This window comes from Cyprinodon tularosa, unplaced genomic scaffold (genome assembly GCF_016077235.1).
Source record: "Cyprinodon tularosa strain WSP-4 unplaced genomic scaffold, ASM1607723v1 ctg111, whole genome shotgun sequence".
NCBI lineage: Eukaryota > Metazoa > Chordata > Actinopteri > Cyprinodontiformes > Cyprinodontidae > Cyprinodon > Cyprinodon tularosa.
The window spans coordinates 465,154-487,500 of record NW_024037905.1 but is presented as its reverse complement, the minus strand read 5'-3'; the positions used below and the strand labels follow the sequence as shown (position 1 = coordinate 487,500).

Here is a 22,347-nt window from a genome sequence, read left to right as displayed (position 1 = left end):
CCACAGTCAACTGTCAGCTGTATTATAAGAAAATGGAAGTGTTTGGGAACGACAGCAACTCAGCCACGAAGTGGTAGGCCACGTAAACTGACGGAGCGGGGTCAGCGGATGCTGACGCGCATAGTGCGAAGAGGTCGCCAACTTTCTGCAGAGTCAATCACTACAGACCTCCAAACTTCATGTAGCTCAAGAACAGTGCGCAGAGAGCTTCATGGAATGGGTTTCCATGGGCGAGCAGCTGCATTCAAGCCATACATCACCAAGTGCAATGCAAAGCGTCGGATGCGGTGGTGTAAAGCACGCCGCCACTGGACTCTAGAGCAGTGGAGACGCGTTCTCTGGAGTGACGAATCGCGCTTTTCCATCTGGCAATCTGATGGACGGGTCTGGGTTTGGCGGTTGCCAGGAGAACGGTACTTGTCTGACTGCATTGTGCCAAGTGTAAAGTTTGGTGGAGGGGGGATTATGGTGTGGGGTTGTTTTTCAGGAGCTGGGCTTGGCCCCTTAGTTCCAGTGAAAGGAACTCTGAATGCTTCAGCATACCAAGACATTTTGGACAATTCCATGCTCCCAACTTTGTGGGAACAGTTTGGAGCTGGCCCCTTCCTCTTCCAACATGACTGTGCACCAGTGCACAAAGCAAGGTCCATAAAGACATGGATGACAGAGTCTGGTGTGGATGAACTTGACTGGCCTGCACAGAGTCCTGACCTCAACCCGATAGAACACCTTTGGGATGAATTAGAGCGGAGACTGAGAGCCAGGCCTTCTCGTCCAACATCAGTGTGCGACCTCACAAATGCGCTTCTGGAAGAATGGTCAAAAATTCCCATAAACACACTCCTAAACCTTGTGGACAGCCTTCCCAGAAGAGTTGAAGCTGTTCTAGCTGCAAAGGGTGGACCGACGTCATATTGAACCCTATGGATTAGGAACGGGATGTCACTTAAGCTCATATGTGAGTCAAGGCAGGTGAGCAAATACTTTTGGCAATATAGTGTATGTATATGTATATATATATATATATATATATATATATATGTATGTATATATATATATATATATATATATATTCATATGTATATATATATATATATATACAGGTGCTGGTCATAAAATTAGAATATCATGAAAAAGTTGATTGATTTCAGTAATTTCCATTTAAAAAGTGAAACTTGTATATTATATTCATACATTACATACAAACTCATATATTTCAGATGTTTATTTTGTTTAATTTTGATGATTACAAATGACAACAAATGAAAATCTCAAATTCATCATATCAGAAAATTAGAATATTACTGAAGACCAATAAAAACAAAGGATTTATAGAAATGTTGGCCAACTGAAAAGTACGAACATGAAAAGTATGAGCATGTACAGCACTCAGTATTTAGTTGGGCCTCCTTTGGCCTGTATTACTGCAGCAATGCGGCGTGGCATGGAGTCGATCAGTCTGTGGCACTGCTCAGGTATTATGATAGCCCAGGTTGCTCTAATAGTGGCTTTTAGCTCTTCTGAATTGTTGGGTCTGGTGTATTGCATCTTCTTCTTCACAATACCCCATAGATTTTCTATGGGGTTAAGGTCAGGAGAGTTTGCTGGCCAATTAAGAACAGGGATACCATGGTCCTTCAACCAGGTACTGGTAGCTTTGGCACTGTGTGCAGGTGCCAAGTCCTGTTGGAAAATGAAATCTGCATCTCCAAAAAGTTGGTCAGCTGCAGGAAGCATGAAGTGCTCTAAAACTTCCTGGTATGTGGCTGCGTTGACCCTGGACCTCAGAAAACACAATGGACCAACACCAGCAGATGACATGGCAACCCAAACCATCACTGACTGTGGAAACTTTACACTGGACTTCAAGCAACGTTGATGAAGTGCCTCTCTTCTTTTCCTCCAGACTCTGGGACCTTGATTTCCAAAGGAAATGCAAAATTTACTTTCATCAGAGAACATGACTTTGGACCACTCACCAGCAGTCCAGTCCTGTTTCTCTTTAGCCCAGGCAAGACGCTTCTGACGCTGTCTGTGGTTCAAGAGTGGCTTGACACAAGGAATGCGACAGCAGAAACCCATGTCTTTCATACGTCTGTGTGTGGTGGTTCTTGAAGCACTCACTCCAGCTGCAGTCCACTCTTTGTGAATCTCCCCCACATTTTTGAAGGGGTTTTGTTTCCCAATCCTCTCCAGGGTGCGGTTATCTCTCTTGCTTGTACACTTTTTTCGACCACATCTTTTCCTTCCCTTCGCCTCTCTATTAATGTGCTTGGACACTGAGCTCTGTGAACAGCCAGCCTCTTTAACGATGACCTTTTGTGTCTTGCCCTCCTTGTGCAAGGTGTCGATGGTCGTCTTTTGGACAACTGTCAAGTCAGCAGTCTTCCCCATGATTGTGTAGCCTATAGAACTAGACTGAAAGACCATTTAAAGGCTTTTGCAGGTGGTTTGAGTTAATTAGCTGATTAGAGTGTGGCACCAGGGGCCATCAATTTTGAACCTTTTCACAATATTCTAATTTTCTGATATGATGAATTTGAGATTTTCATTTGTTGTTATTTGTCATCAAAATTAAACAAAATAAACATCTGAAATATATGAGTTTGTATGTAATGTATGAATATAATATACAAGTTTCACTTTTTAAATGGAATTACTGAAATCAATCTACTTTTTCATGATATTCTAATTTTATGACCAGCACCTGTATATATACATATGTATATGTATATATATACAGTATATATATAAAAAGATAAAACTTTGGCAACCTTTATTCCCTAAGGTGGCATGTGGCTGAATTTCTACTTCACTGCAAAAAAAAAAAAAAAAATGGTGTTTTGTATTGGCCTGTAGAAAAATGCACATACCAATTGGCTCACAAGAAGTGACTGTGGATGAGATTACTGCGCGTACGCATCCCCGCAGCATTGGCATGTTGCTCCACAGGTGCAGGGGGGAGGTCTGGTTTCTCTGTTAGGGCATCAGGGCGACATGGCATTTAGAACGTCAGACAGCACTTCTGAAAAACTAGATTGGGAGATCCAATGTTGCAAGGAGTTTTGTGATATCTGGTATTGCGTGGGTCCTCCTTGTGGCTGGCTCCAAATCCCCCAACAGCTCCAAAATGGCAATGCTGGATAAACGAAATGTTTTGATGATCGTTTCCTCGTTCATTCCAAAAATATTCACACGGAGTGAAAAAATGCGTTCTCTGCGTCTCCTTGCTTCATTTCGATGTCTCCTTCTTGCGACAATAACCGCTGCCATGTGTGCGCAATTACGCATACAGACCATTTGCACCTTCTTTTGAAACGTGTTAAACATAGAGTCAGATACCGTTAGCAAAATTGCTTTCAGGTTTAATAAATCACTTTGCGAGTGCTAAATTAATATATTTACATGTTCTCCTCCCACAAGACGCACTTTTCCGTGTAAACGCCCCATATTGCATATTCATTGCAGAAAAAGTACTAAATGGATAAGGGGCGCTATTTAGCAGGTTTTAAAGACCAAATTATTTTAGCATGCTGTTGATAGATCAGTTTGTACATTTTTTAGCGTGCGCAGTGAAATAGCTCACATTTTTATACACGCAAACCATTGATAGATCCAGCCCTTAGTGGATTATTTCCAACTGGAGCTTTCAGAGTCCCTGGACAAGTTTGTTTGTGAATGTCATTTAGTCCTATCAGTTGCAACACTCTTAATAATAATCTTATAGTGTTGATGAAACATTTTATAGGCATTCTGGTAATATTAAAACACTTTATGTTAATTTCCAAAAAGCCGCAGGACCACTTTCCAAATACTTAAAGATTTACAAATACTTTTAATCAAATATTTATTTATTTATTTTTTTATAAGAGATAATGTACTGCATTGATTCATTTGTTGTTTAGTTGCATGTGTAGATTACTTGGGTTTTTACTTGGATATAGTGTGAATTTTATATAGCTTTAAATATTAGGACTATACTTTGTTAGGAAACCATTGTTACATTCTATACTTGTTTTATATTATATTATAAGTAAGTATAAGTATTTTAATTTGAAAGCAATATTAAGTCTTTAATTGTGAAATTATGTTTTCTAATTTGATTCAATTTTAGGGAAGCAATGGAAAGCATGGAAAAGATGGAGAGAAAGGTGACAAAGGAGATATTGGACTTCAAGGCATGAAGGGCAATCAGGTATTTTAAAACAAAACAAGTAATAGAACTGGATATAATGTTAAGATTAACACTTTATTGCAATGTGAGTTTGGATTTAAAAGTGGAGCCTTAGAATTTGAGTCAAGTTTCTTTAAATATTTTATGTAAAAATTTGGTGTGTATTTGATTCAAATGTTTTTCACAGGGTGATCCTGGAGAACCTGGCTTACCAGGAGAAAGAGGAGAAAAAGGAGAAAAGGTTTGGACATTCATCATTTCATTCTGTTGTCCAATTTATTGTTTTCTCTATTCTGATTTGCCGTAAATGTGTTTCCTCCTTCTTCAGGGTTTCAGGGGTTTTCATGGACGCACTGGTAGTCCCGGTCTAGATGGTGAAAAGGTTAGCCCTATGTTGGAATCTCTTTAATTAATTTCATCACATATAATCCTATCTGCAATTCTTAGCAAAGCAGATTTTTTGCTTTTGAACATTTTCACATATTTTAGAAAATACTTTTAGAAATTTTGAGATGGTATGTTTTGGGACAAAACCTATTAGAATATTTATTTTTTGAAACAAAAAACTGAGGCATGTTTTTCTCTAAGCAAAACAAAATTGTCACTTTTTCTTATTCTTTTCTCTCACTGTGCAATAACACATGCCAACTACTGTGTAGCCTGTTTAATTTTTTTTTACTTATTAATAAGGTCAGTACATCTCTGCAGTACAAGTCCAATAATCCAAGTCAACTGCTTTGTAGTCTTTCCTTAGCTCTCTACTGTGCAGATATTATTATATCTAAGGGAAACATAATTCAGGACATTACAACTTTTTTTAATGCTTTTTTGGTACTACACTGCCTGGCCAAAAAAAAAAAGTTGCCACCAAAAAAAAGGTCATTCACTTCTGCAATGTCAAAAGATTTATTTCCATCCAGTGTTGCATTAATTTTTCACCAAGATCTTGCATTGATCATGGTAGAGTCTGACCGCTGCGCAAAGCCCTCTGTAGCAAATCCCAAAGATTCTCAATGGGGTTGAGGTCTGGACTCTGTGGTGGCCAATCCATGTGTGAAAATGATGTGTCATGCTCCCTGAACCAGTCTTTCACAATTTGAGCCTGATGAATCCTGGCATTGTCATCTTGGAATATGCCTGTGCCATCAGGGAAGAAAAAGTCCATTGATGGAATAACCTGGTCATTCAGTATATTCAGGTAGTCAGTTGACTTCATTCTTTGAGCACATACTGCTGCTGAACCTAGACCTAACCTAGACCTGACCTGCAGCAACCCCAGATCATAATACCGCCCCCACAGGCTTGTACAGTAGGCACTAGGCATGGTGGGTGCATCACTTCACCTGCCTCTCTTCTTACCCTGATTCGCCCATCGCTCTGGAACAGGGTAAATCTGGACTCATCAGACCACATGACCTTCTTCCATTGCTCCACAGTCCAATCTTTATGCTCCCTGGCAAATTGAAGCCTTTTTTGTCCAGTTAGCCTCACTGATTAGTGGTTTTCTCACAGCTACACAGCTGTTCAGTCCCAATCCCTTGAGTTCCCTTCGCATTGTGCGTGTGGAAATGCTCTTACTTTCAGTATTAAACATAGCCCTGAGTTCTACTGTTGTTTTTCTTCGATTTGATCTCACCACACTTTTAAGTGATCGGCAATTACGATCATTCAGGATTTTTTTGGCCACATATCTTCCTTGAAGATGATGGGTCCCCACCATCCTTCCAGTTTTTCATAATGCGTCGGACAGTTCTTAACCCAATTTTAGTAGTTTCTGCAATCTCTTTAGATGTTTTCTCTGCTTGATGCATGCCAATGATTTGACCCTTCTCAAACAGACTAACATCTTTTCCACGACCACGGGATGTCTTTCGACATGGTTGTTTAGGAAATGAGAAGCAAGTCATTGCACCAGTTGGGGTTAAATAACTTGTTGCCAGCTGAAAGATAATCGCCCATGCAGTAATTATCCAATAGGAGGCTCGTACCTATTTGCTTAGTTGAATCCAGGTGGCGACTTAATTTTTGGCCAGGCAGTGTATATACACTCTTTATATTGGCTTTCATATTTTTATCTTTCATTGCATATTGCTTAAACCCTTTGTACTCTATATAAGCTACTGGAAACAAACTATCCTAAAGGAGTAATCCCAAGGGATAAATAAAGTTGTGTCTATGTCTAAAAATCTCAAAGGTGTGGCATGAACATCTATTCAGTCCCCTCTGATAGATGGAAATGCAATGATGTCCTTAAATCTGCTGAATATTTTGATTCCTCTGTGTCTAATTCAATCTCAGTATTAATGCAGTTGTTGTGCAGAGGCCTCAGATGTTCGTTAGAGAAAATAAGGGAAAAGCTGCAATATAAAAAGGAAGTTTAAAACAGACAAACAATATCCCAAACCTTTTTTACTTAAAAACTCTGTTCAATCGATTATACAAGAATTTAAGAAAATTCGGCACCACCAAAACATTACAGCGAAGGTAAAAAAAAATCACAGAACATCTTGAGCTTAACCACCCTCTGGCACTGTCCCAATGAATGGGAAGTTAGATTGAGCTAAATACAAGGCTAATTTAAAATCAGAACAGGTAGAGGGGCTGCAAACTCAAGTTTACATTAAGCCTTATTCAGGATATAGAAAGGCAAGTCCAGACCTGAAGCCAACTGATCATTTGTAGTAGTTCTTAAACATTAGCTTTGCTGATTTTTTTAATTTATCTATGTGACTTAAAGCTATTTTGCAAAGTAATGCTTGTAAAACGTCTTGCTGATAAATTCATGTGTCAAACAACTTGCAGCAGTTTGTTCTGCTAAACGAAGTCCTAATGCTGCTGAAGGCCTTTTTTATGTTTTTTTTTAATAAATATATGTATATTTTTTAAATGTGTTCCTTACCCTCAACCTAATGGCTATTTACTAGTTTGTTAATTTACCATGAAAAATCCCCCCCAAAATACGTTGACGGTTGTAGTTGTAATACAGTAATATGTGAAGGTATCATATCTTTAAAACAGGGAGATCCGGGTTTGCCTGGTAGTGCAGGTTTACCAGGACTTAATGGACTCACAGGGCGTAAGGTAAACACACTAATGAACTCATAGTTCCCTTTATATCAATCAGAGGCATACTATATAATCATTTATACCATATGCAATGAATCTTAGGGTGATAAAGGAGAAGGAGGGACCAATGGGAGTGACGGTGATCCAGGACAGAAAGGAGATAAGGTTTGCACAATAAATCTAACTCACACTAGATATGTATTTATAGTTTTAAATGTAAAGCAAAACAGTCTCTTTTTGTTTCCCTAACTTAATTCTGAAAATATATAATATTTTGCCTAATGTAGGGTGCTACAGGGTTCCCAGGATTTCCAGGCTTCAAGGGATCAGCTGGAAGTCCAGGAAGAGATGGAGATGAGGGACCGCCGGGACCTCCAGGTCCTCATGGTGATCCAGGGCCTAAGGTATCAATTAATAATTGAACTTTATTGATCTCATATTGGAGAAAATTACATCTGTATTTAACCCATACCCTTTGGGAGCAGTGGGCTACCAATGTGCGGTGGGAGTGGGGCTCAAACTAAGAACCTCAGGATTCCAATCTCTATGCCCTAACCACTAGGCTACCACTGCCCCTATTTTATGTTGGAATCCACTTGTGTCATTAGTGCTGTGCAAAAGAGGGACATTGAACATAAAGGTAATAGGGGTTGATTTAATGACATTAGTATAGAATAAACCTATTTATCAAATAATCTTAGTTTTCATATTCCTACCTTCTAAGATAGAAATAACATTTTTAGAAAAAACAACAACAAGGAAAGTCTATCCTAAACCTGGAAACGAACTCATAACATTAGTAAAGCAAAGAGTATGATCAACAAAATTCAAGTCATATTGAAATGACAATTAAACCTGATATTTTCTGTTACTGTTAACTCAGTTTGTTTTAGTAGGTCTGGAAATCCTGTAGTTTGTTATCTAGCTGCAGGCAATTGTAAATTTTGTGATCCAAGTCCTCTGATTTAAACATCTAATCTTTAAATAAATAAATTATCTTTGGTAACTATAAAAGTTATGTAATCTTTCCACTGTTTTAACCAGGGCACCATTCTTTCACATGTTTGCAGTGTTCCCCACATAGCTTGTGACAAACTCAAAACAAGTTTTTTTTATTGCTTTCCTTAAGCAATAATTTTCTTCTTGCCACTCTTTTATAAAGGACTAAGTTTTTTAATGTTTAACCAATAGATATCTTGTTAGAAATCCTCCAGCTTTAGCATTGGATTGCGTCACTCCTCGAGAGCATTAGTGAGTTCCTAGGGCGCTTTTTTGATTTGTATAATCTTTGCTCAGGTGTCACTTTCGACCATCTCTTGGTAGGCCTGAAATTGTGTAATTTGGGGTGACTAATCATGCAAACAGTATGTCTGGGTCTCGCAAACTTGGCAGACTTTTCTGTACCATCAATGATGGCCAGCTTAAAAAAGTGATTAAAAGCAGATTTAATATCAATAATTTTGTCTTAGCAAAGTGTTTTTGTAGATGGTCTTAGATATCTTATATCAAATCTACCATGAAATAAAATTAAATAATCCAATGAAAATATTATGCAAGTACTGCTGCTAAACACACGTTTTTTTGTAAATATTCTTATTCCCAAATAAATTTCTCCACTTCATGTAGAAACACAACAGGGGTGGATTGAATACGTGACATGATGATGAGGACGAGCAGAGCTTGATTACAGTCATCATCTTGCCTTCGTGAGAGAACGACAGCATGTGCTCGCAGTGCTGGGGTTCTGAAGACAGCGGAGACATGTCCCAAATTAACACACACACACACATACACACACAGAGAGGTCTATTCTCGTCTGCAGCCTTCAAGTAATATCTTACTCAATTACATCCTTTCAGCAACAATTACCGGACTTTCCGTGTTAATAGAGAGTGGCTTGAAAATGCTAATGAGGATATTCCAAGGATGCCACTAACTGATATGTCTTTCATAGCGTGTAAAAGTTATGCATTTGAGGCTGTAATACCTGCATTAAGATGCATTTTCCTCTGTGTAGGGCGAGAGAGGCAGAAGAGGCAAATCGAAACCATGTCAGAGGGGGCTGCCTGGAACACAAGGGCTACGAGGAGAAACTGTAAGATTTAGAGTTGAAAACTAATTTGTTTATTCCTTATGCCAATTGTTCCGCTTCGGGTTATACTGTATACAGTTTGGGTTCTAGTAATAATTCTAAGAAGCAAAACAAGATAACTAAAAAATACAAAAACATTTACAGTCCTTTATAAGATTCTTCTGATTTAGAAATGAAGCATTATGCATTGGAAAATTAAATATCTTTGTTCCTTTAGTTTAGTTTTTTTTTTTTTATGGGTGCAGTTTGTCACACTTATCTAGTTGTAAGGTAAAGGAGTCACATGGTTCTGCTGTTCTTTGTGATCTAGTCGCTGAAATGTTGGAGCCAGTGCTCTATTTAGATATTCTATTTTATATTTATACAAGATGTTGCTACTTCTTTTCCATAAACTATTACCATTTAGAACAACATGGGTTGTACTGTGTTGTATTTTTTAGAGGTTTCTAAAACTTTTGAATTACATTTTATTCATATTTGTGAAAAAAGTCTGAATGTCATCAAGAAAATACTCTTAATCTCTGCACATATAAAGTAAACTCATTACCTCTCTATTTTTCTGTGGGTCAAAACACTTATTAACATTGCTTATGTTGCCTCTTTAATCTGAATATTGTATCACATTAAAGATTGTATTTGTGTATTCGATACACAGATTGAATCTGTGTTTCGAACAAAGGTTGTATATATAAAATTTGGCCTTCTCCATCAAGAAATAGTTATTTTTTTGCTGTGAGTTCACTTTAAAATTTCCTTTTCTCTACTTTAGGATTGCTTGTCCATTTTGAGGGTTGAAAACGTCATAATTTCTAAATAGTTATTATTAGATTAATAAAATACCCCAAAAGACCTTTTAGTATTCTGCATGCCAAGTACATTTTCAAAATAGCAGACAGAGCTCATGCCAGCTTTAGCACCAGATTAAAAAGGTATTTATAATCCATAGCTCACACTGATGTACATAAGTGATACAATTTAGAATCTATACAACAATGATAAATAAGTATTAGGTTAAAGAATTTGAAATTTTATTTGTGCTACTTTATCTGGACCGAGTTACTTAATTTTCACAGTTTCCTTCATAAACTATTTTAAGGACAATATTGTCACTAATACTGGAAATCCTTAAAATAAAGATGCTCATTTTTTATTTCCATTAGGGTTCAGAGGGTTTGGAAGGAGCGAAAGGAGAGAAAGGAGAGCCTGGACTATCAGTACGTCAACTAGATATCTCCTTTCATAAATGCTTTAAAAAGTTTCTGAATAACAGGCTTCTTAAATGCTGTATCTCTGTGTGAAGGCTGAGGAAGTAAAGGAGCTTGTCACTCAGGAGGTGGTAGAAAAATGTGGTAAGAGGATTCACAATTTTGAAGACATATTTTATGCAGGAACTTTCCTTTGTATTTTGTCGAAACCTGAATAAGCATGTTTTTTTAGGGAGACCTACATATTTGAATGAGTATGTGCTTATTCTTGTCTACACGTGTGGCTATTTGATGTCAAGCTCCTGTAGCAGCAACATGACACCCCTGTGTGTTGAGCCATCTGTTATGTTCTCTCAGAGGAACACACACCATGGTGCCTGTAACACTAAAACCATTCACAAACACGAGACTACAATTAGGAGGGACACCTCCTCAAAATATTCAATGCATATATAAAACATCCAAAGTATAAAATTTTGTTGTCAACTCAAATATTACACATCCTTTTTGTTTGCAAGATCTTTACCTATGAAATAACAACATAAACAGTATGCATGCAAATTCAATGCAACTTTTTCCTTCAAGGTTTTTTTTTTAGTATTGTATTATATACTGGTATTTTATTTCCCTACGATGTAACTATTTGGATATTGCAGGGCTGGAATACAAGTTTATGGTGAAGTCTGTGGATCCTGATGCATCGTATGTGGTACCTGGAAGCAAAACTACCACTAAGCTAGAAGAGTTTGCGGATGCTATCTCTACTGCTGAAAGTATTGATTGGAGGGAACAAAGCATTCGGAAAGATGAACATAACATCAAGATGAAAGAAATGAAAAGTGTTTCTCTGCTAAATCTTGAAGAAGCCCAGATTTCACTTAACCTCACTGGTAAGAACAAACTGCAACATAAATGTCAGCAGATTTGCACCCCCTGGCCAAGCACACAGATTGCTTAGCTACAGTGTGACCAAGAGTGGGACTAAATGAGCACACAACTCAAACTTATGTGGAGCAGCTGTGTGGTGGACATTTAAAATGTCCTCTCTGTGGGTCCTTTCCCATCTGAGATTATGGGGGTGATTTTGGAACAAGCTGTGTCATTAGTGCACCCCGACTTGTCTTGGCAAATATTCTGCATGAAAACTGATGGAAAACATAGGAACAGAGGTGAATTATTTGGTTGACAAACACAAATATAAAATAATTAAAGAGAAACCAAAATTGTTGAGTTAGTTACTCGTTTCTAAAGTATATTTCCACATCTTAATTTAATTCAACATCAAAATTCAATGTTGTTTTTAGGGATAGACCAAAACAATTGGTTTTCATATTATTTCTGTGAATAAAAAGAGAAGGTTTAGTATGAATAACTTTTCAGTCTCTTGTTAAACTACTCTACTCTATGAGTCCTACCTATGCAAGGGAATTCAAGTGTGATCATTGATTGTTCACCAATGTTCTCCAAGAAATCTGTAAAACCTTCAAAGAGCAGCTGTATGTACAATGAAATTTAATCACACACAGTGGGCCTCTGTACTAATTAGTCGCATCCGAAAACTGTTGCAATTGATTTCTTTAACCTAATTTGACCTAATCTGTACCAGCTGGGGGCAAGTTGGCACCAAGATCTGTTTGTATGTATGTGTGAGGGGAACCTACCTCATAGTCATACAAGCAAAACCACAGCTGGACATAGGCAGGTAGAGTAAACATGTTAAGTATCCAAATGGATGTTTCCCACAGCTTTTGAAAAATATAGTCAGACATAATATGTTTGAGCAGATTCTTTTTATTTTACTGAAAACTTTATTTGTAAGTCTGCATTACAGTATAAGTCTATAACCTCTTGTAAATCTATCATTATAGATTAAAAAAAACAAAAAACATTGGGCACTTGTACTAAACCTATACAGTAATTATCTGTCCATCTCAAATTGAGCAGATTACGTGAACGATAACAACTTAAATAGTAATAGAATGGTTCTCAGGAAAAATTGAGAAATGGTTTAAACTGTAATCCAGGGGGATTTTAGTGATTATAAAAGATATGACTGATGTTTTGGTTTTACAGAATAAGGTAATGAATGTCAGCTGCATTGGAATCTAAATTCTGGACACTATTTGGCTGTCACGGTAGCTTTTGATTATTCATATTCATAAAGATTTTAAATCTTTAAATATTTAAAGATGGGTGAATATTGTTAAATCACTTTTTTCTGCCTTTTTTTTCTTTGGGTGTGAAGAAAAAAAGACTTGCAGAACAAGCAGTGTCCATTTAGCTTTACAATCTTGATTGAATTGTAATTAATGTAAAACTACTAAAACACTGTTTACTCTGATATTGTCTTGACTATGGGCCCTCGAGGGACTAAAGCCAACTCAATTGTAATTGTACAAGGGACAGGATGTCGTGCATTTGCATTCTAGATGAGAACAGTAAAAAAACAAAAAAACACAAAAACATGTATTTTCAAGTGCAGCAACTATTCTACAAAGATTACACACAAATAAAAGATAAAAAAAAAAAACTTTTTTTGTTGATATTCTTATTGTCATTTTAAACCATTCACAATTTTGCTTCAAGCCTACAATCATGCACAACTTTGTTTTTGTCTTTGATTAAAAAAAAATCAAATTAAATTAACCTAAAACTATTGATTGAAAGGTGATGAAATATACTTTTTGCAAAGTACTGTATTTGAATTGTATCGCGCCTATCTCCTAACAGTTTAAATCTTATTTTTTTTACTTTTTGAATATCATAAATCTATAAATGAGTGTTTATTTTGTTCCTCCGGTAACAATTTGAGAGCTTTCCATGTTTGAAGAGTTTTTCAAAAACCTAAATGTTAGCCAGGATTCCCCTTAGAACTTAAAGTTTGCATAACAAAGTTAAAATATATATGAAAAGATACCCTTATACAGCATTCAAACAAGTTTAAAATGCCGCTGGCTCTCATTAGGTGCTGTTCCAGAGAGAGTGGCTATGTGTCAATCTTTGATGGTCAACCTCAGCACAGTGTTCAGCTTCTGATTAGATGTATTTCTGTCTTTAGATCCTCTTGAAGGATGGGCTGTGAAGTCGAGAGAGAGGAGGAGGAGAAGAAGAGTATCTGGTACCAAGGATACTGGTGAGTGGCCACGACTACAATTTCTTTTCCTATCTCGGCTATATCCCTTGGTAAATTGCTCAGTCTTTTTGGACTTTCCCCCTTTTGACCTCTTTTTTGCATACATCGCTTGAAGCAGTTGTTAAAACTGAACTGTACAGGCTAGCTTTAATATGCTATTTCTATATTTCGATTTCATACTGTTTATCAAAACATAAAAAATAACTCTTGGCTCTTACATTTAAGTAAATAAAGCCACAAATAAAGAGCATAATGGCATATATAAACATCTTCAACAGAGAAATAACAAGTAATCTAACAAATTTTGATAGCTAACAGAAAAGTAATTTGCTTTAAGACCTCGTAGGTATATTTTTTAATCTCTGTAAAATCAGTAAGTGTGTAATTAGTTATCAATTTTTAATGATAATAACCCAATCTGAAATATATTTTCACACTGAATTGCATTTACTTCATTATGAGGCCTAAACTTAATGACGGCTTTCTTTCTTTTTTTGTTGTTGCTATTATTCAATTATAATATTTACTTCAAATATGGCAAAGCAATGTTCTTAAAAGTATGCCGGTACCCCTTGTAAAGATGCATCAGAAGCTTTATATAACATTTTCATACCATATAATTAAATCATTAATTCAAGTGCATTTGTCCCTTGGGGAATGGGATTCCCATACAAGCATCTTTTTTAAATTTTCTTTTATCTTATGGGGTGGTGTTGTTGCATGAAAAACAAAATCAAAATGGATAAAACAAAATAAAAGATAATAGTCTTCCAGAAATCAAAATCTTCCAAGAACCCTGCTGTTAAAATAAATGTAAAGGAATATTGGAGGTTAACCTGAAAATGGCTGGGGTTAGACAGCTTCCTCACGCATTGATCACCAGGGAAAAATCATCCAACCATTCAAAATTTCCCCACTTTCCTTGATGAGCCCTTGGCTGGTCCTTCGTTGGTCCACTACAATTCCTTTTCAAACATCAATCTTTGTACGAAAATATTCTTTCTGTCATGATTTATGGACATTAAGATCTAAAGAGAAGCACCATCTTCCTGTAATTCAGTCAAAGGGTGGTGTTAGAGTAAAAAAACATGCATACCTAGGAGAAGGAGGGGTTCACTGCAGTGGCTGGAAGTTGGATGGGATTCTGCTGGGAAAGTGGGCTGCCATTCAACAGGAAAGTGGGCTGCCATTCAGCTGGTGTTTGACTGGGACGGGCCATTTTTAATGGCTGCCACTGTACAATGACCACACTGTTTATTGCACCAGATAAATTTACCAGAGTAACTTGAAGTTTGCACCAGAGTTCCTAAGAGAGGGCACACTACAGAGCTTCGAGAACATAGGGCATACCCCAATCAGTCTCTTGCAGAGCCAGCAATGAGTGCAAACTAGGAGTACCACACAGAATAAGACAGACCAGACCTTTGCTAACCACAGAACTTTCATCAACAGATGCATAATGATTAGAAATTGCAGAATTAGATCACTAGACAGAAAACTAGGTTTACATTATGGGCTGAGGAACACTGATAAAAAAAATACCATCTGTTGTTTTAACATTGATGATTAGAGGGAAATCTTGCAGAGATTATAGTGCACCTGATAGGGTCATAACACCATATCAACCTCCCGGTGGCCGCGCGAACAGCTGGAGACATTGAGGGTTGGAGGCCAGAAAGCTGCTGGCTAGTCTGGCAAGTCTGCACGATCTGTTTCAGTGCCTCCATAGCAGCTAACCCAAAAAAAAGCCCTAACACACCTGTGACACCACTAAGGGTCCTACAGCATGCATCAGTCTGAGGAGCCTGCACCAGCCAGACATGTTGACAAGCTTGGACAAGCAAAGACATGAATCTTTCAAGCCCTCTGTTTATGAGCGCAAAGGCCTGCAATGCTGTGTCGCTATATCCAACTGCATCAGTTGCCCATCCTGTAGGAATGCAGATAGGGCAAACAATAGGTGTGCCAAAGACTTGCCAAGGTGGTCAGCACACAATCCTGAATTGTTTGCCTCGCATCAGAAATTAGGATGCATGGCTTCATCAAGTAAAAAATTATAGCAAGGTTCAACAACTGGCATGTGGTTCAGGCCTGTCTTGACTGACTTTTGCATGGTAGCCAACACCCAACCATGTGTGGGGAGACATGACAACACCTTTGGGTCATGCCAATAGATGTGCAACGCCTTTTGGTACTCCTCTGATGGAGGGACAGGAAAGAAAATAGGAGCCGATCCGCTCCTGAAAAACACACTTCCAAAGGTAAGACAACTGACCTTGCAGGAGTTCCAACTACAGCTTCCTCAGGGAAATACACGTGGCATCCTACATAGAACTGTTCCTTTGCTCACCAACTGTGCCCTGTGATTAAAATGAACCACTCTGAGACTTAAAAGGACTATGCCACCTCCTCCTAAACTCTAAAATGAAAGGCAGATGCAGCAAGAGAAGAAACATACTACTCCGCAGACAAACAAGGGATGGGTGGGGAAGAGAGCCACCGGAAGTCATGCATAATACTGACATTTCTACAACAAGGACGATCAACTACGACGACAAACCCTCAACCCTCATGGCCAGGTCCTGATTGGGCGTGGCCTGCTTCCTCTCAAAGGGGGTACAAGGACAATGGTGCTTTGAACACCTGAATGGGGCCACCTTTCCAGATGGCGGGAGGTCTGCATTATCCTGAGGGCATAACTAGGCCAACCAAGCTATCCTTACTCCATGAGGCAGGAAACCACAGTTCATGCATGTGTCCTCAGACAGCATCTCTACAAGGGGATGTCCTCCAAGGCAGGTAGTGCACAGGTTGTGGCCATCATTTGCCTGAAATACATCCCCAAAATCCATGTACCAGTGGTTTCCATTGATGTCCAACATCAACAACAAGGCTCACCCAACCTCAGATGGGAAAAGAAATTAGCTCCAGTCGGGAGAGATGGTGTAAACACTGCTGTCACCAGTTTTAAACGAGCAGTCAGACAAAAAGTGACCAAGAGGCTGAGAATGGAAGCAGGGGCAAAAAAGACGACATCATCAATTGTGATAAAGCACAGCTAAATAAAGCTAACACGATCAGCCACACTGTCCATTACACTGGGAAAGGGGGGCAAAAACCGCAGTCATAATCAGGTATAAACCAAACAAAGAAAAGACAAACTAAGAAGTTGGTCATACTGGGAGTGAGGGGAAAATGCTGCTGTCAATAGTCTTTAAGAAAACATAGTAGCAACCATTCAGTAAAGGTACCTCAAACATGGTAACAACAAACCTTGAGCTGGGAGAGTTGGCAATAATGCTACAATCCCCAACAAATGACAAAGATAACTGCAAAAGTCCTTCATGATGATTAAATCTTTGCAGGACTGGAAGTGCAAAAATACTGCAGCTTCAGCCAGCAAAATAGCCTCAACATGTGTCAGTATACAAAGCTTCTGAGTGGTCCAAGTGTCACTCTGTTGATATAATAACCTGCACTTTGTATCAGTGTTGTTTTTGACAGCTATTATTACTTCTAGTCGCATTTTAGTTATTTCGATATTATATAGCTGCCATCTCTCCAGGACCTGTATGTCTCCAGGACCAGGGGGTGTGCAGGTCGCATCACAGCTAACCCTTCTCACCCTGGACACAGACTGTTTGAGCCTCTCCCCTCAGGGAGGAGGCTACGGTCCACACGGACCAGAACCTCCCGCCATAAAAACAGCTTCTTCCCCTCTGCCATAAGACTCATGAACACCTAACTATATGTCAGAACCTATAACCTGCCCATGCCATTTACACTGCTCTATTTGCACTCCTTGTAAGATGCTAGTTTACTTTTTATATTTAATATCCATATTTTTATCTTAAGTGTATATATTATTCTATTTTATTGCATGCCTTATACCCATAGTGTTTTAGATATTTTTATAATTTTATTTACCTATTCCATATATGTTTCATGTTGAATGATTGTACCATAAAAAATTCCTAGTTTGTGAACTCCTTCACTAACAATGGCAATAAACCTGATTCTGATTCTGATTTTAGTTGGTTTTAGTCTAACTATCATCTTTGATCAATGACAATGTAAACTTGGTTTTGCATTCTATGACCCCTTTAATGTTTTTAACTAATTATACTGCACCATGTATAGAGAACTCAAATAACTGCAGCTAGTTCATCTAATCTCTTCTTCAACCTTCTTTACCTCACTTGTGCTTTCAGTGACAGACCGCTGTTTGCTGCCAATGTCAGAAGGAGCTTGTTTGGACTACGCACTGGTCTGGTATTTCCACATCCAATCAGGGAAATGCAGGCCTTTTGTTTATGGTGGCTGTGGTGGCAACCAAAATCGATTTCCATCCAGAAAGGAGTGTGAAACTCTATGTGTGATAAAAGGTGGCGCTATAGACTTTATGGAGGAACTACCTTCAGACAGATGATCCTATCCTGGAATCAGCTGTCTGACAAAGTTTCAGTAAATCAATATGGTGTTATGCTTTGTTTTCGTTTTCTGTGTTTTTTTTTATACATTTTTTTGTGTGTGTGAAAATTTTTGTTTTTTTCTTCTTACAAATGTTTAATTCTGACAAAATTGTTGACCAAAATATGAACAAATGTTCAAATCTGTATTTTATCTTTACTTTTGTCATGTTTTTTATGGGTAAAACCAACTTGATTGGACCTATTTAATGTGATTATAAGGAATGCTACTGAAAAAATAAAACTGCTTTGTGTTTGTGATTTTATTACATCTTATTTCATCCCTACCTCTTCTCTTCATATCCATGTTACCTTTCTTTTACCTTTTATTTGCAATTTGCAAGTATTTAAAACTGGTGGCTTGTGGTGGCATCCAATGTCATCACCACATATGTTGGTTTGGTGGGGGGTGGGGGGGGTCAGGCTGGGTGCCAAATGAGAGGGCCAAAGGGGCTTAACCAATCTACATCAGACAGTCTCCGCATTGACAAGGGTTTTCCTGCATCGTTGCTCGCGTGGAGGTAGCACATTTTAACTGGGGCCTTTTTCCTCTTATTTTTTTAACCACACACTAACCCGTGGTGGGAAGATGGAGGTTCTAAAAGAGGGAGTTGGAATAATATTTTATATGATATGACTCTGAAAGGCCTGATTTGTTTGATCTTCAGGTTGAAAAGAAGAAAAAATGCCAGAGCTTACAGAAATTGCTGAAGTACGTAAGTTATCAATCATTAGCTTCCTTCATTTTGGACACAATTCTGCCCTATGATGATCCAACGTAACATATCAAGATGATTAACAGATATCCAGCATACAGTGCCTTCATGTTTATTAAACCTTATTACATCCGCAACATATGTATTTTCATTTGTCGACCAACGCAGGGGTGTACATAAACATGAATTGGCGGTTGGTTATTTATTTTCAAAGTTTGAAAAATAAAAACTCTTTAAAGGCAGACATACAGCTTTTAGTAATTAGTTTGTAAAATCTATTTGTATAGCACATTTTCAAGACTTTAAAATCATAAAGAGCCTTATGATGGCAAAAGATAAAAACATAAGCATATTTCAAATACATGCAGTAAAGCTGTAAGCTTGTTGTTATAGTATAGAAATGTTTTTTTACTTTCTCTTAAAAGTGTCAGTAGATTTGATGGGAAAGCTGGAGAGAGTTCCAGAACCTTGGAACCACAGCCTAAAAAGCCCGATCTCTACAGTTTTAAAAGAACTCTGCGGTATTACCTACAACTTCCAAAATATTCCAAAGCTTGGCCATGAAGAACCTTAGTTCCCTCCAAGTGCAGGGAGACCAGAAGAGCAGGGCCGTGCAGAGACCACTAAAGGGGCAGGTGCTCAAAAAAAAAGGGCAAATCTTATCGCATTTTAGGACAGAATATTAACAAAGTCACATAGCTTTCAGAGTTTAATGAACAATGATAAATTACAAAATTGTGAGACATACAATCAAAGCTAAGGGAAATCTCTACATAGAACATAGAACTAGGCATATGTAAAATATTTTATTAGTAATTTCTTTCTGCAGGTCTATTTTGTTATAGGAAAGTATTACAATATTCAAACCTGCAATTTAGCCAAAGATGTAAATCAGAGCTGGACCACCAGACATATTTTGTCTTTACAGAATTAAACTGTTAAAAATGCATACAAGGGCACAATGCAACCTTTTAGTGTACTGTAATCTATAAAAAGAATGTCTGCCTGGTTTGCTGTACTGACAGTGGAGATGGAGACGGTCCATTCAGAAAAGCAGAGCTGCTGCATCAAACTTTAACGTGGAACTGCAGAAAAAAAAGAACAAAAGCAAACATTTTATTAATGCATGTCACCATGAGAAAAGCCTACTCTGTTTGTGTCTTAGTGTATTTTGTAAGTACCTATATATTCATTTTCTTCAATCTTTCCTCTTCGTTTTTTCTTGTCAGTTTCTCTTTTCTTTTTTTCCTCATTGTCTCATCTTTTCTGTGTTGAGTGAAAGTCAATGTCTTATTTATTTCAGTCTCTTGCCTTTCTTTTCCCCCCAAACTAAATCCATTTAACTGTTTAAAAACAAATTTCCAACTTTTAAGCATTTTTGCTATTTTTGTTCTCTTTTGTTCACAGCAGCAGTTTTCTGTTAGCCATGTCTTTAAAAATGTTAATAACCTCACTGTGAATGATTGGCACATCCTTCTCGATTGCCAACAAAAGAAGGTCTGACAACCGATCCTCCTTGCATAAGCTGCGCAGTTTTGTTTTCACCAGCTTCATACATTATATCTATCATATATCTATCATGGTAGTTCTGGATGAGTTCTCCTTTAAGATACATTTACCTAACGCTAGAATAAATGAAATGTACATCATGCAGCAAAGGACATTAGAAAATCAGACATATATCCATTATGGAGATGATAGGTTTTTGACGGGCGATGTGCCCCTACTGCATAAGTAATACTGAAGAAAGTCCTACTATCATTAACAACACAGGGAAGCTTTTTAGTTATCTTGCTTTGCTAGCAAAGTCATTAGCTAGCAGCTAGCTCATAGCACAAGAACAACGGCCTAATGTCTGTATGATAAAAATACTGAATCGATAGATAAGAACAGCTTTTCCTCACCTGGCTGTCTCCTCCCGCTCAGTAGTTCTTCAGAAAAAGAACTACTTTCCTCCGTTTAAACCGCTACTCTTTGCTAAAGTAGAGAAATTATACAACGTTCAAAGTTTTCCGTTGTCTGACAAGTAGGAAGCCTACTCCAGTATTTTCACCAAAAATTATGTTTTTTAATTCACAAAAAAACTGTTCTGTAATCATTACAGAACAGTTTTTTTGTGAATTAAAAAACATAATTTTCAATGTAAAAGACTAAAAGCACAGAGTAAACAGTGTTTTAGATCAAACAATACTGCATCATCCATGGGGCTCATTTGGTTTCAATTACATGTCTATTCAGGTTGACATTGGAGAGGCGGTGCAGACTGAAGACAGCCATCCGTCCGATCATGGTTGATCTTGCTTAGGGCCAAATGAGCAGCGGCCACAGTGTAATGTGGAATATTCGCTACCTTTAGCTCCGCAGTTAGCCGCCTTATCTGACTGTGCGAGAGGCAAGTGCGTCGTCACCGGCAAAAGGTCAAAGATAACAATGTGACCGGAGGGCTTATTGTATTGTTTTTCTTGCCAAAAAAAAAAAAAGATAATAATAATAATTTCAGTACATGTGTCAAATAAAAAAAAAAAAAAAAAAAAAAAAAAGGGACCAAAAGGGCACATTGGGATCATGGAGCAAAAGGGGCAGGTGCTCAAGCCCCCTTAGCCCCCCCCTCTGCACGTGCCTGCAGAAGAGGGTAAGTTGCTGTCTTCTGTTCTTTCTTGTTACGACTGCTGGTGAAGCGTTCTTGTCTACTGGATACCCACCTATAAAATTTTGATTTACGTAGACAAGTGAAAAGACAAATGAAATGATCCAAATGAGATCAGATCATAGCACAACCATTTCCAATTCAATTTTGACTTCTGTAATCTTAATTTTGAAATATTCCTCAAATTATAACAGTTCTGGACAAACGTTTATCAGGAATGATTATCAGACCTGGTAAAGAGCTGTCAACATTGCTACCCATACTACACTGGTTTGCAGAGAAGGAGACAAAGTGTTTAGATGCTGCCTATTAACATGCAATAATGGTGGTTTCTGTTTTGTTCCCATTTCATTGCAAATAGCCAATCTCCAGCCATTGTTTAATTTCTGTTGCTGAGGTTTGGTGTTTTATCAGTCTAACATTACAAAAAAAAACATGTAGTTCAATATCATAACCATAAAGATAGAAAATGCATAATAAAAAGAGAACGGGCCCTAAAATGATCTGAAATGTACCAACAAAACAAAATAGCCGTGTCAGAAATTCTTTTTTTTACCGACTATAAAATATATATTTGACAGGTAAGACTAGAATAATTGTAAAACCACACCATATATCCACACTAATTCAAATTAAGTTTATTTATCATTGTAAGGTCGTCCAACGTGTCAAAAGCAAATACCAGCTCTAATAAAACAAATAGCAGCTATTAACATGTCACAAGAGAGTTTTAATAAAGCATCCACAAACATTTTTATTTGACCTTTATTTAACCAGGAAAAAAAATCCCATTGAAATTAAAAACCTCTTTTTCAAGGATCATTAGTGCAGGGAGGACATAAAGA

General features: G+C 37.7%; 1 protein-coding gene across 1 annotated transcript in view; it reads left to right on the top strand.

Moving 5' to 3' along the window:
- The window catches only part of col7a1l (collagen type VII alpha 1-like), a 117,975-nt gene extending 99,570 nt beyond the window's left edge, over positions 1-18,405 (top strand). The window contains exons 97-108 of the mRNA XM_038298510.1: positions 4,115-4,195; positions 4,362-4,415; positions 4,503-4,556; positions 7,193-7,255; positions 7,343-7,405; positions 7,528-7,644; positions 9,258-9,335; positions 10,493-10,546; positions 10,633-10,681; positions 11,194-11,427; positions 13,596-13,670; positions 17,882-18,405. Of these exons, the coding sequence (XP_038154438.1) occupies positions 4,115-4,195; positions 4,362-4,415; positions 4,503-4,556; positions 7,193-7,255; positions 7,343-7,405; positions 7,528-7,644; positions 9,258-9,335; positions 10,493-10,546; positions 10,633-10,681; positions 11,194-11,427; positions 13,596-13,670; positions 17,882-18,099 (1,140 nt within the window). The 3' untranslated portion in view covers positions 18,100-18,405. The remainder of the gene's footprint in view (positions 1-4,114; positions 4,196-4,361; positions 4,416-4,502; positions 4,557-7,192; positions 7,256-7,342; positions 7,406-7,527; positions 7,645-9,257; positions 9,336-10,492; positions 10,547-10,632; positions 10,682-11,193; positions 11,428-13,595; positions 13,671-17,881) is intronic.
- The last annotated feature ends 3,942 nt before the right edge of the window (positions 18,406-22,347 follow it).